At 42.1% G+C, this 15,133-nt stretch overlaps 1 protein-coding gene across 1 annotated transcript; it reads left to right on the top strand.

The window, feature by feature from the left end:
* Positions 1-5,229: 5,229 nt before the first annotated feature.
* On the top strand, positions 5,230-9,083 carry LOC133508710 (C-X-C motif chemokine 11-6-like). The gene is made up of 4 exons (XM_061835039.1): positions 5,230-7,989; positions 8,275-8,389; positions 8,557-8,628; positions 8,764-9,083. Exons 1-4 carry the CDS (start codon positions 7,935-7,937, stop codon positions 8,837-8,839), a joined length of 318 nt encoding a protein of 105 aa, XP_061691023.1. The 5' UTR covers positions 5,230-7,934; the 3' UTR covers positions 8,840-9,083.
* Positions 9,084-15,133: the final 6,050 nt, after the last annotated feature.

The raw sequence follows: 15,133 nt of genomic DNA, 5'->3' as shown, positions 1-15,133 counted from the left end.
GTGCATCTGTGTGTCTGTGTGAAGAGAGAGAGTAGATAGCCAGATAGATATTGATGTATGTAGATTCAACATTTAGCTATAAATTAAACATTTTATCTGTATTTAACATTGTGCTATGTATTAAACATTTACACTTTATCAAACTTTCTTTTGGTTTGCCCCGTTATGGGTCGCCACCTCATATAATCTCATGTATATACAGTGCCTTGTGAAAGTATTCGGCCACCTTGAACTTTTCAACCTTTCGCCACATTTCAAGCTCCAAACATAAAGATATATATATATATATTTTGTCAAGAATAAACAACAAGTGGGACACAATCGCGAAGTAGAACAAAATGTATTGGATATTTTATACTTTTTTAACAAATAAAAAACTGAAAAGTGGGCCGTGCAATATTATTCGGCACCTTTGTTTTCAATGCAGCAAACTCACTCCAGAAGTTCAGTGAGGATCTCGGAATGATCCCATGTTGACTGATGATGATTGATAGGATCGACCTCTGTCTAAACAAGTCTCCGTATAAATGCACCTGCTCTGTGATAGTCTCAGAGTTCTGTTAAAAGTACAAAGAGCATCATGAAGACCAAGGAGGAGAAGCCGGATTTGGATACAAAAAGATTTCCTAAGCTTTAAACATCTCAAGGAGCACTGTGCAAGCAATTATATTGAAATGGAAGGAGTATCAGACCACTGTAAATCTACCAAGACCCGCCCGTCCCTCTAAACTTTCACCTCGAACAAGGAGAAGACTGATCAGAGATGCAGCCAAGACGCCCATGATCACTCTGGATGAACAGCATAAATCTGCAGCTGAGGTGCAAGAGTCTGTCTGTAGGACAACAATCAGCCGTACATTGCACAAATGGGTTTAAATTGATGGGAAGATGAATGGAGCCAAATACAGGACCATTCTGGAAGAAAACCTGTTGGAGTCTGCAAGAGACCTAGACTGGAATGGAGATGTATCTTCCAACAGGACAATGATCCAAAACATGAAGCCAAATCTACAATGGAATGGTTCACAAATAAACGTATCCAGGTGTTAGAATGGCCAAGTCAAAATTCAGACCTGAATTCAATTGAGAATCTGTGGGCAGAGCTGAAGACTGCTGTTCACAAACGATCTCCATCCAACTTCACTGAGCTCGAGCTGTTTTGCAAGGAAGAATGGGCAAGAATTTCAGTCTCTCGATGTGCACAACTGAGAGAGACATACCCGAAAAGACTTGCAGCTGTAATTCCAGTAAAAGGTGGCGGTACAAAGTATTAATCCAAGGGGGGCAAATAATATTGCACACCCCACTTTTAAGGTTTTTATGTGTTAAAAAAAGTTTTAAATATCCAATAAATTCCATTCCACTTCACGATTGTGTCCCACTTGTTGTTGATTCTTGACAAAAAAAAATATGGATCTTATATTTTTATGTTTGATGCCTGAAATGTGGCGAAAGGTGGAAAAATTCAAGGGGGCCGAATACTTTTACAAGGCACTGTATATATTTAATGTTCAACATTTAGAAATATATTTTACATTTGGATTTGTGTTTTTCTCTGTTCTCCCTTTTTTGTCTCAAAATTCATTTTGTATGACATTTTTTTAAAGAAATATCCATCATAAAAAAGCACTTCGGCTTGTCCCGTTAGGGGTCGCCACAGCGTGTCATCTGAGATGAATACACATATTTGTTTGGCACAGTTTTTATATATATAGGTAGGTAGTTGGATATTAAATTCGGTACGTTTCTATTGTCAAACCAAAATGTTTTTAGTCGAGTGAACATCAAGAAATTAGAGTATCTGTTTTAATATTTTGTGAGGAAAATGTGGTCTATAATAGAAAAATTAAAGTTTTCGTCTCATTGGATGTGTTTGATGTACAGTATTGTGAAAAAGTATTCAGCTCCTTTCTGATTTTTTATTTTTTTGCATATCACACACAGGTTTCAAATCATCAAACAAACTTTAACATCACTCAGAAACAACCCAAGGAAAGTGATTTTATTTACCTTGAGCGGACACATTTTAAACCTATCCGGCTCCATGTGAAAAAAATAAATTCCCCCCTTATTCAATCCCAAAGCCCCTGTGACTAACAACAAATTTGGGAAAGGTGAGTTCAATTTCACAAGCCACACCCAAACATGATTACTGCCATTTTTGTCGAATCATGAAGTCACTTCAATAGAATCTGTCAGAACATGAAGCAAGGTCAATGCATCATAACGTCATCCAAAGAAATTCAAGAAGAAATGAGTTGAAACCATTCTGCAAATAAGAGTCGGACAAAATTCCTAGTGCATAGTGTCTAGATTCTGGGGGCCACCAGGACATCCGCACCTGAGACCCTGAAAGGTGTTGGTGCCACGGTAACAAATCATAGCAAAGCATGTACCGACAATTAGATCATAAAATGTCTTGCTTCTATCGTAAGGATGGTGATTATTTGCTTCATTGAATAAGGAAGAAGGCCACATCGGCTGTTTCATCACAAGAAAATAAATCTTCATTTCAATGTACACCAAAAGCAAAGCACTTCTCTCAACTAACAGATCACTTTTCAAGTCAAATGAGAAGTGCAACTGCGAAACGCCAGTCTGCATAGAAAGATTCTGCTGACGCCACTAGTTTCCTATTTTTTTTATAAAGTTTCATTTCTAGTGGGAGGGCATCCTAATTATTGGTATTACGCTTCTCAGAGATTATAAACCAGCCTGATGGGTGAGAGAGGGGAAATATTAAGGTCATTTTTAACGTTCCCCTAACTCAGGCATGTGACAAAGATAGCTTTTCCAATAACCGTGATTGGCAAGACAATTTCCAGTAAGTGAGCGGAACGACAAAGTCAAGCCGTGTTGGTTTGTTCGTGTGCTGGAGAAATACACGTGCCCATAATATTCATACACATGAATGTCTGAATGTCAGAAAAGCAGAATAAACAGTGGCCCTTGGCACATGGGCGACTTTAAAAAATAACATTAATCTGAAAAGCTTCTTCACCTCATTTCAAAGCAGTTAAAATAAAAACAATTGTTTCATAATTGCATACATGTTGGGATCTTGATCAGGCGGAATTATTTTCTTGAGTTTTCATTTAGATGAGAATAGCATTTTTAGAGCATTGCTAAACATCTCAGTTTGATTGAAAAATTATACACAATAATGCACCATCCCACTTGGACACCCTGCAAACTCAATGAATTTGAAAAATAAATAGAAATGATTGCATCCTCTCCTCTCCTATTTGATGCATGCGTTCTCAACTCACGTCACCCCTCCACGTAGTGCCGTGGAAATAAAATTGAAAAGTAGTCTGCTAATTTGCAAACAAGCCATCAAATGCTGATCAAAACAATACACCTTTCCAAATGTTGTCTTTAACGGGCCACTGTCATGAAATGCATGATTTTTAGTATGTTATTAATGAAAAAACGGCAGCCGACATGGACCCATGTGTTTTTTTTTCCACCACAAAACATGATTTGGACGTATATGGCTTTTTGTAACTCCCGCCATGAAAATCCTATCGAGGGATTTGTTTTCGCAAAAAAGCAGGAAGTGACGTACAGGACAGGAGCCCCCTCAAGTGGACTCATTTCTTTCCATTAGTTTTACCTCTGGGAAGGTAGCTCGTTGTTCCTTCGTGTTAGCCAAAATGCCCGCTCGTTGCATTGCTGGACATTACTCGGACACTCAGGAAGATGGATTTACCCTTCATAAGTTTGCAAGAGACCTGGTTCGTCGTGAAAAATGGATTGCACGGGTGCAAAAGATGAGAGCTTTGTGGTTTCCAAATGACATGTAGGTGTTTACAGCTACTAAAAAAAAAAGTTTGGGCCGGACCACGTAATCAATCTCTCATAATGTGACAAAAGATCCGCGTATGTATGACAGGGGTGCTAAATGTGTCGGACGGCTTCCGCGTGGGGCTCGCCTGCGAAGGCTGCTGTGACGGCTCGCCAGCAAAGGCTGCCACATCGTGCCTCGCGGACGAGGACGGCTTCGGCCAGGCTGGCTCATACATACTCTCTGGGAGCCTGTCGCCGCCACGGCAGTATGTATGAGCCAGCCTGTCCGAAGCCATGTTCGTCTGCGTGGCACGACGCGGCAGCCTTCGTCAGCTTCTGAGGCCGGGTCTGCCGGTCACGGCTTCAGCTGGTGGTTTATCACGGTGCCGAGCTGGGCTGCTTTACGGTGTTGTCATCGCACGCAGCTGAGTGCGCCATTGACGGCAGCAATAAACAATTGTTTATGGCGCACTCAGCCACGAGCGACGACAACACCGTAAAGAGGCTTGGCTCGGCGCCGCAATGTGCCACCTTGGTGCCACCCCGGCCAAAGGTGCAATCGGCTCATCGCACCTGGGCCACGGCGTTATAATCGCTCGCGGCTGTCATACTGTCGGGGAGTCTGTTGTTAGTTAGAAGTGATCCGCATATAATCTCAATATGGCTCGAAATGATAGGATTACATTGCCCCGGACACTTTACTCGATTGTGAGACGTTCTCTTCTTTGAAAAGAGCTTCCATGTCTGAAGGGGCGTGTCCCACAGTAGGGGCTACAGTGTGTTTTCAGTGGCGAATGTCCGGGTGACGTCGCGGACAGTAAACACAGTCAATATGGCGACCACTTGGATGTCAAATGAGACTTTCGCAACTTTGTGCATGGATGATGTGCTCTCTGCTCAAAATTATTTTTTCATGTAGACATTGAAGTGAATAATGTTATATGTATTTTTCATTTCACTATCTATTTTAGAATGTTTACAGGTATGACACTTGACCTTTAAAGTGCGCAGTGATTATGTTTTTATGCTGTTTCATCCATCGCTTTCTTATCTGCTATTTCCCTACAGATGAAAAAGGAAGGAGAACGAGACTTTGTGGGAGACAAAACAAAAGTAGTATCGTGTGGGATTTTCCCTTTACCCAGAAGAGTGAAAAAAATAGACCTCAAAGTGAAACTGTTGATGTTTTCGATTCCCACTTTTTTTTTCTAAACGATCCAATTCATTTGTCTTTGTCGTCCCTGTGGTTGTGCAATCTACCTAGCCCCAGAATTGGTAGATTCCGGCCTATGTAACGTAAAGTAGAGTATATCAACAAAGGGACTGGTTCTAAAACCATACATCCATTTTCTACACCGCTTCCACCTTCAGGCCGCCACTTGAGAATTGTTTATGTGCCACAAGGAGACTCAAGGATGCAGCGTCAGAGCTTCTCGACAGCAATATTATACACAGAGGCCTGAAAGAGAAATGAGTGAGCTATGTGAACAGTTACAACAGAAAAGTTGAGAAAACACCGTGACCTCATCTGCTATACAATTAGCGTTGTGTCACGAGTGGGGAAAACTACTACTTCTCCTCTCTTATTCGTGGCAAAACGTGTCTGCTCACAATTGCATGTAACAGCAAAAAAGTCAAAAGATTTTTCATTTGTTGTGGTTGCAAAGATGTCAACAGTTTGTACGATTTTTTTGGCATCTCTTTAATCGAGACAATGACTCGTCACTCTCGACCATAAAAGGCGCCACCGGCAAACAAATTCGACCCAGTCAACCAAACTTCCTTGATGCAAAGTGGAGGCCGGTGGTTCTGGCAACACACCAGCTCACATCCTCCACTTCAAACTCATCTCTACCACTGTCACTACGTTGGCAGCTGTTTGCATATATCACTCATCCTGAAATATATACAATTTATCATACGCATCTTAAAACCAGTCAGCATATCAAATCCGGCCTCGGCTGTGTGGAGTTTGCATGTTCTCCCTGTGCCTGCTTGGTTTCCTCGCATATCCCCAAAACATGCATACTCGGTTACTTGAAGACTCTAAATTGCCTGTAGGTGAGGATGAGAGTGCGAATGGTGGCCTCATGCCCCTCAGTCCCGGCTGACGAAGATGTACGCACCCACTTAGGCTTGGACCTCTGCTTCTTAGAGGAACCGAGTTGGCCAGTGGCGGACCTTGCCCCCAATGCGACGGCAGATCTTGCCGCAATTTTTTCCACAGTCACACTCAATCAATTTGAAGGTTTGCTTTTCGATGTATTTTATTATCCTATTTCGAGAGTACTACCCAATCATGGCAGCTCTGTGAATTGAAAAAAAATATACACCTATGCCTACGCCAGTGTTTATCTGCATAGATCACCTCCTCAAAGAGTTCGTGGTAGCTCTAGGAAGATTCTACTTGCCAAAAGAAACTAAATAATCCAGGGGGAACCTCCATACCGAGTTTTGTAGATTATGGGATGAGAAAACATCAGGAACTTGAGGTACCTAGGTAGTTCCTGCTAAGGTTCCTTCCTGCTGTGGGAAAGCCCACCAAAAAGTTTGCAGATGTTTGTAAAAAGTTTTGGATATGTTTACAGTTCAAACTATTGTTTTAATATAGGTAATTGGAATCACTTTAAAGGTCTAATCCAGAGGACAGATGAAAAGATAGGCAGGTTAAGACAAAGCGGGCGCATTGGACTTACAAATCAAAGTGGACGGTAATATGTTCCCAGCATTTCACGGAGGACTGCTTTGAAAACCCGGTACAGCGTTCACTAGGCTTCGGTAGCAATTAAGTATGTAAGTGTTCAATTGTTTAGTAGTGACAAATATCTACCTCATTTTGAAGGTAAGTACAAGAGCGCTACAGATGTATATGACAGCTAATATCCATATCCATGTGATGTTTAGAAGGTGACAAAATTTGGACACTGTATAAAGTTAGTGTACTGTTGACACTGAGGTGTTCCTGAAATTCGACTACGGCGGTGTGTGCTCTCAAGTGTTAGGTGCATTATTTAAAATACGGGCTAAATCTTTAAACGCAGAACGACACGGAAGGTTCCGATTTTTGTTTTACACCGACTCAGTCGCTAGTACAACAACAAACAAGCAGTGTACAAGCAGCGTCAGAGGTTTAAACGTGTTTGAATTCAATTATTTCGTCAACAAGGTGTACCTATATTTCTTGAGGCACCTACCAGTCTGTGTTTTGGGTTGGAAGTTCCACGTCAACTTCGTCAGGTCTCGCCGAATTCTGTGTTTGTGTTACAGTCGTCAACTCCGGTTTGAACATATATGGTTGAATTACACCTGCATGGGATGTTTTTCGAACACGGGAAGAATAAGAAAATTCCTCCACTTCAATTCCTCTCTTCCACAGAACATTCCATAAAAGCTTCATCACTGCTGTCTATCTCCTTGAGATCCCACTCGTAGCGTGTATGATTGTCTGTATTGGAAGCCATTGTCTTTACTGGGTTGTCTTGGTGTGACGTCACACGGAAGCAGCTTCAACAGGGCCTCGGTTTGAAACAGACACTGGATGCATTCGGATTACAAAGAAAATGTGCACTTTGGCGCTAATTTATTTCATTTCTGTTGTGTTGAGAATTTTTAAAATATTTTTGATGAAAAATTAGCCTTGTTTGCTATATAAATAAAATATATGCCCTCTGGATTAGACCTTGAAGAGGAGCATCAGTCACTCACACAAAGTCAATCACAGTTAGAACTGCTGGGGGTGGGGGGAAATAAACAAAACATTTCGACAGCCATGTTGGCCTTTATCAGATAGATAGATAGATAGATAGATAGATAGATAGATAGATAGATAGATAGATAGATAGATAGATAGATAGATAGATAGATAGATAGATAGATAGATAGATAGATAGATAGATAGATAGATAGATAGATAGATAGATAGATAGATAGATAGATAGATAGATAGATGTGGGTGGAATTACTTTTTTAGTCCTTTGTGGTTTGGAAGTTTCACTTTCCTTTTCCCCCCCTCTTCCATGAATACCGGAAGGCTGTGCTGCGTTCAAGCATATAAGGAGGCTCATAGTGGCACTTTTACTCAGGCAGCGCTTTATCCTCCTCATCTTTTTCTCCTCACATATCATTGACCCAGCAGAGGACCAGCCATGCTCGGCACTATCAAAGTTATTTTTCTCCTCGTTGGCATCTGTGCAGCTCAATGTAAGTTCCAATGCTTTTTTTTTCTTGTTTGTTATTTTCCATTGCAGCACGTGTACAATGTATTGTTGGTTTTATCAGAACACTTGTGAAGCAAGATAGATAGCTTTAGTGCATCATCAGTTTAGGCTTGTTCCTGCACCTTTTCAAACAGTGACGTGGATTATTTTCATTGCTGTCTTTTTATTCATTTTTAATTTTATTGTTTAAATAAAAATTCAATCACTCCAGCAGTTTAAGTAAAACCATGCTGAATGGCTAACATGCTTTTCTTGTCTCCCCCTCAAGTTAACAGATCACAGAGTTGTCTGTGTCAGGATGGCAAGTCATTTGTCTCAAAGTTCGGAATGAAAGAGATCACAATCTACCCAGAAAGCACCTTCTGCAACAAAGTGGAAATAGTGTAAGATATTGTACAAGTTTTGAATCGGGTATCATGTTTTAAACGCAAAGTACTGTATGTAGAGTATTTAAAAATGATGTGTGGCATGCAGCCATTGAATTACAAAGCCAAGCGTAAATGTGCATTCTTTAAAATGTTTGTGTCTCACACATACTCTACATTTTCAGGGTCAGCACAAAAAATGGAACACAGTTCTGCCTGAACGAAAAAGCGGTGCACCGAATCCTCACACACCTCATGTGAGTACTCCAGGGTATCATCTCGGCAAAACATGTCGATTTTTTTGGGACACCAAAAGTAGATCTAAAAAGTGACAACTTTTTTTTGCATTTGTTGAAATGTGTCTATTTCTGTGTTTTTTGTCATGTGTTTAGGAAAAAGAAACCTTCCACTGCCATTCCAGACAGTACCAAGTCCGCCCTAAGCGGGAGCAATACAACCAACATCTGAGTATATCAAAATACCAGACGACTGACGATTTGAAACAAATTTAACACATATGTGCAATGCTTCAGTTATTTTTTTGTTGTATTCCAAATGAAACATGATGTAATTTTATATTCTGTTACATTGAATATTTTTTTTAATAAAAAAATAAAATAAAAAGAAGACTGTTAAGAATTGTTACTTGTTCTCTACTCTCTAACGATATAGTATTTGGGGTTTTACAAATAGTACTGGACTGTAGTAGCACTGTGGTAATAGTTTACTCATGAGTGAAATTAAAAATAGCTCTCAAACAATCCTTGGGTCAATTACCTCATTACTGTCGCATAATTACAACATACCGCATCAATATCAGTTGGTTAACCTTGTGTGATAAATATTTAACACTCATGCACTGGCACCTCTCCCAGGTGATTTTGGGCAAAAGGTGGACTACACCCTGAACTGGTAGCCTGTCAGTTGGAGGCCACAGGGACAACCACTTTCATTCACATCAATACTAATTGGCAACTGAGCCTCGAGAAAGACCGAGACAAAGAGAGAAGGCAGCGCAGTGCAAACTGGTTAGCAAATCAGCCTCGCAGTTCTGAGGTCACCGGTTCAAATCTGGCCTACCCTGTGTGGGATTTGCACGTTCTCCTCATCCCTTCTCGAGGACTTTGTTTCAATTCTGTCGCTTTCGCAACCTTTCAAGCTGCATTGTGGAATATATTCAATCTCAGTCACTACACAATCGAACGGCACAACAAAATTGTGAACTCACAATAGCGGATAGTGAATGACTGATGAGGAATAATATACTGTAGTACTTTTCCCTTTTCCGATTGAAACTATTTATGTTGCAACATTACCACCTGGTGGTTCAAGGAAGAATATTAAATAAATAAAATGTTTTAAAATGCTCAAATAGTCATGAATTGACCCCTCCGTACAGGGCACTTAACCACGCCTCCTGAAGTCACGTCACCCCACTGAAAAGTCGAGAGCGAAATTGTCCAATTTACCAGGTGATTTTTCACTCGCATTCTTACCGAATAGTGAAATATCGTTGAAGAGCAGACAACAGGGCTTCAAGTATCTCAGCGAGGGGTATTTCAATGGTATTTCCATGCATATCGATGGAGAAACCATTGATATTAGCGCGAGATCTTTCCGGAGTCAGAGGGAGACCGAGAAGCCACATAATATAATATATTATAACCCAAAGACAAATTCGTCATTGACAGTTTCCTATTTTCGTGTTACACTTGTGTGCAGAATCTGTATGTGTATCTGTATAGCCGTTTGTGAACGGCCGTATGAAGGAGAAGAAGAAGGTGAGGCTTGATTTATGAGTTGTTTCTCTCGTTTTCTTTGTGTAACCTCACGCGCTCCCCTCAATAATTATTCTTGAATTAGTGGCGAACCTACGTAAGTCCCGACCGAGTACGACAATCACTACTTTAGTGTCCTCAAACATCCTTCCTTCAGTCTTGGTGTCTCGGTGCACGTCGAAGGCTTTTAGGACTCGCTAGTCCGGTTTAGCTTAGCTCGGTAGCCAACAACAGAGACACGTTTGTGCAGTTAGATCATCGCAAAATATCACTCAACACAGATCAAGTGTGTCAATCATTCACACGTAGCTATGTTATGCAAGCGAAGAACTGCTAATTCATTTATATGAGACATGTATTGAAAATCAAATATAGGGCTTACCTTCGTGCAAACATATCTGTTCCGGTTGATTTTAGATTGATTCAGTTGATCATGCGGTCTTCCACAAAGTTTGATCCATCGAAGACATTTTTCGTACTCGGTCTTCTGTTCCGGTTGATTTTAGATGGATTCAGATGATCATGCGGTCTTCCACAAAGTTTGATCCATCAAAGACATTTTTCGTACTCGGTCTTGTTAGGTCCAAAGCACGGACTTCTCGCTCAATGTGGACCCAGAGGCTCACGGCACCGGGATAGAATGATTGAGACAGAGGCAGAGTTATTTTTTACCAAACTGCAGTTTGGGGAAAGTTCGGGGGAAGAAGAACATATCCTCCAAGCCTGCCCGTAAGACTCTCTCCAAGTCTCCCCAAAACCACACATTTTATTGAGCTCCACGCATAGGGTGGGGGAGAGCAGGTTTCACAAGACAACTAAAGTTGTTATACAGAGACAGTTAATCTTCTCAAGGCCGGGTGTCCTCTGAGTAGACACAGTTCTTCCTGTTACAAAAACCCACAAGAATGCAGCTATCATAAATTTGCAGTCACCTTGAGCTCTTAAACTTCCCATAGACAAACAGCACACACACGCATCCCTGCACAGCAACAGAGTCATTAAAAGAGATTTATGACACATGAGGTGATACATTTCACAGGCCTCTGTGAAATGTGTAAGCTTATCTTACATTTTCCCCCTGTTGTGGATTTTTGGAACATCAATTGAGCTCAGTCCTATAACAGGTTTTAGAGCACAACATCATAATAATGCACAACATAGGTACCCAGTCAGGGGGAGGCGAAAACCCTCTTAATGGGGAAAAATTCCTCCCCTGCCCTCCGCTTGGAGCGACAGCCTCATGGCCTGGCTGAGAAGGGAATCAAATAAAAAATGGCAGGGAACACAGTAAACCTAAATAAAGAGGGAAAGAAAGCGGAGGACAGAGGTTACTAGCACATGTCCTCACCGGTGGGGTTTGGTTCTCAGTACCGCACCCGTAGACAGTAGGAAATCAGTCAGTATTTATACCGGGTCGTCACCATAGTAGCTGCTTTAAGTGACAGGATGGACCTTTTTGGTGTGGGACTGGTGAATCCACGTCTCTCTCTCCGCGATTTTGGCGGCTGTGGGTGTGGTCAGGAGCACTGTGAATGGGCCTTCCCACCTCGGGCTGGACCAGCACTTCCTCTTGATGACCTTTATCAGCACCTGGTCTCCTGGAGTCAGCGGTTCCTGTGTGGAAGGGAGAGAAGGACCTGGCAGATCATTTGCTCTTTTCACATTGTCATTTTGGAAAAGTCTAACCAGCCAGTCTGTCATGGGGTCAAGTTCCCCTTTTTCCTCCTGTACTTCTGACGCTTCCCATAATGGAAGATGAAAAGGTCTTCCTTTTACTGCTTCAAAAGGTGTGATGCCTGTTACTGTTGGAACTATTCTCATGTATGTTTTGACTAAGGGCAAACACTCTGGCCATGGTTTCCCTGTTTCTTCCATGGTCTTTTTGAGTCTAAGTTTGATAGTGCCATTAGTTCTCTCCACTAGTCCTGCACTCTGTGGATGATAAGCACAGTGATGTTTTAGGCTGATCCCTAGATGTTGGGCCATTTCTCCAATAATTTGGTTAACAAAATGTGACCCATTGTCACTCCAAATAACTCTTGGAATACCGTGATCTGGGATGATGTTTTTACATATAGCTTTTGCTACTGTCAGTGCATCTGGCTTTTTTGCTGGGAAGATTTCTACCCATTTTGAGAATGAGTCCACTATTACTAAGCAGTATTTGTGTGGACCGGATCTGTTCAGTTCTATGAAATCCATGTGGATGATTTCAAATGGTGCGTGTGGATGCAAATTGACACATCTGGTGATTTCGGTGGAGAAGATTGTGGGGCTGTCACAAAATCCTTGTGGCAACCTGGTGTAAGTGTACTTCACCCCATCGAAAGTGAAGCCAAACCAGCCTCTAGCAGATGGATGCAGTGGGATTGAGAAGAATGCATTGCTGAGGTCAATAACTGTGAAGAACTCTTGATTTGGCTTTAGTTCATTTAACAGGCTGTGTGGATCTGGCACACAAGGAGCCCTTGACTTGACAGCCGCATTCACTTGTCTTAGATCTTGGACCAGTCTCCATGATTGTGAGTCAGCCTTTTTCACAGGCAATATTGGTGTGTTGCACTCTGCTGTGTCGTCTTCAATCAAGATCCCTGCTGTCAACATATTCTGAATGACTGGTCTGATTCCTTCTTTAGCATCTGGTTTCAATGGATATTGTCTCACCCGTGGTCTGTAGGTCATTTTTGGTTCTATCTTTGCTGGTATGGCAGTTGTCATCAAGCCAACATCAGTTTTGGATGGCACTCCTGGGAAGTCCGTTGCGGCATAATTAGCCATCACTGCCTCCTGTCATGCATTGAGATGTTTGGTTGGAGTGGCCGTGGTTTGCCAGTAGAGCTTTCTTAGTCTCACTTCTCCCATGGGATAGGTCGTGCAAGTGAAATACCCTCCTCCATGATCCTTCCAATTCTGAAGGCCTGGGTATTGGAACGTGAGGGCCAGTCCCGCCATGCTTTTCCAGCTCATTCCTGGACTCCGAGATAGGGAGACATGGTACAACTTTCTGGGATTCAGGCTTTCAGCTTTTGGAGGAATTGAGACTACTGCCCATGCTTGTCCTTCATCCGTGGCTACTATGTGATTTATGATGATCTTGGTGGGTCCAAGTTGGTTGAACCTCTTGACCCAATCTGCACTTGGTTTTTTTTCCTTGAAATACTTGAGAGTAACATGGAGTGGACATTTACTCTATTTTAGTTTCACCTAGAAACTTCGCGTATGCAGAAACCTATTCTGCTTGGTCTCACCTAGAGACTTACACGTATTTCACTCTATTTTAGTTTCACCTAGAAACTTCGCGTATGCAGAAACCTATTCTGCTTGGTCTCACCTAGAGACTTACACGTATTTTAGTTTCGCCTAGAAACTTCGCGTATGCAGAAACCTATTCTGCTTGGTCTCACCTAGAGACTTACACGTATTTCACTCTATTTTAGTTTCACCTAGAAACTTCGCGTATGCAGAAACCTATTCTGCTTGGTCTCACCTAGAGACTTACACGTATTTTAGTTTCGCCTAGAAACTTCGCGTATGCAGAAACCTATTCTGCTTGGTCTCACCTAGAGACTTACACGTATTTCACTCTATTTTAGTTTCACCTAGAAACTTCGTGTATGCAGAAACCTATTCTGCTTGGTCTCACCTAGAGACCTACATGTATTTTACTCTTTACAGAAACCTATTCTGTCTGTGTCTCACCTAGAGACAAGTTTTAAAAGGCAGGAAGTATCGGAGCGGTCCTCACACACCACTTTTAGTCTCCTATTTTAACGTAATTTTACTACTTGTTAAATCTGGGTTTATTTCCGCTCTATTTTATTTTTAGATGTTAAGTTATACCATATAACCATCCTATGAGACCAAATAAGTTTTATCCTACCTCAGTGCCGTGGCCCTGGTCTGTTGGGACCCATCACCCGACAGTCCGGTCCGGCGCTGGATCAGCGATGTGACCGATCCTTCAATGGAGGACACTGGTACCAGATTCTTGGTCTCGTTGATCCCGTGTCGTTCCAGGCGTCAAGCTGTTGGGTTCCCGGGTTTCGGCACCAGAGAAAATGTTAGGTCCAAAGCACGGACTTCTCGCTCAATGTGGACCCAGAGGCTCACGGCGCCGGGATAGAATGATTGAGACAGAGGCAGTTATTTTTTACCAAACTGCAGTTTGGGGAAAGTTCGGGGGAAGAAGAACATATCCTCCAAGCCCGCACGTAAGACTCTCTCCGAGTCTCCCCAAAACCACACATTTTATTGAGCTCCACACATAGGGTGGGGGAGAGCAGGTTTCACAAGACAAGTAAAGTTGTTATACAGAGACAGTTAATCTTCTCAAGGCCGGGTGTCCTCTGAGTAGACACAGTTCTTCCTGTTACAAAAACCCACAAGAATGCAGCTATCATAAATTTGCAGTCACCTTGAGCTCTTAAACTTCCCATAGACAAACAGCACACACACGCATCCCTGCACAGCAACAGAGTCATTAAAAGAGATTTATGACACATGAGGTGATACATTTCACAGGCCTCTGTGAAATGTGTAAGCTTATCTTACAGGTCTTCGGTTTTGGAAAGGGTACAAAGTCAACTCCACCATCTAGCCTATCAGGATACCTGTCGTCACTATTACAAAGGCCGTGACTACACCTCTTAGCCATATCTATTGTTAAGGATCCCTAAGACGTGATAAAACGCAAACAATAGCTCTACTGAACCATGCAACTTTGTCTGAGGTTATGGCGGATGACAACAACGGGCGTGGTTTAGGCACATCTCTGGCCTCTGATTGGTCAGCGACGCAGCCTACACAATTTCTACGGAGGGGTCAATTGGTTCAGGTCCTTCCTGGAGGAAAGGAGATTGTTTGTAACCACTGGAAGTGCTCAATCTCAACAAATGGCAATGACCAATGGGGTCCCTCAGGGCTCAGTTCTTGGACCCTTCCTGCTCAGCCTCTACTTGCTACCCTTTGGAAAAATTATTCAAAA

Source organism: Syngnathoides biaculeatus, chromosome 11 (genome assembly GCF_019802595.1).
Source record: "Syngnathoides biaculeatus isolate LvHL_M chromosome 11, ASM1980259v1, whole genome shotgun sequence".
NCBI lineage: Eukaryota > Metazoa > Chordata > Actinopteri > Syngnathiformes > Syngnathidae > Syngnathoides > Syngnathoides biaculeatus.
The sequence above is the reverse complement of the archived record's forward strand: the minus strand, read 5'-3'. Positions and strand labels throughout refer to the sequence as shown.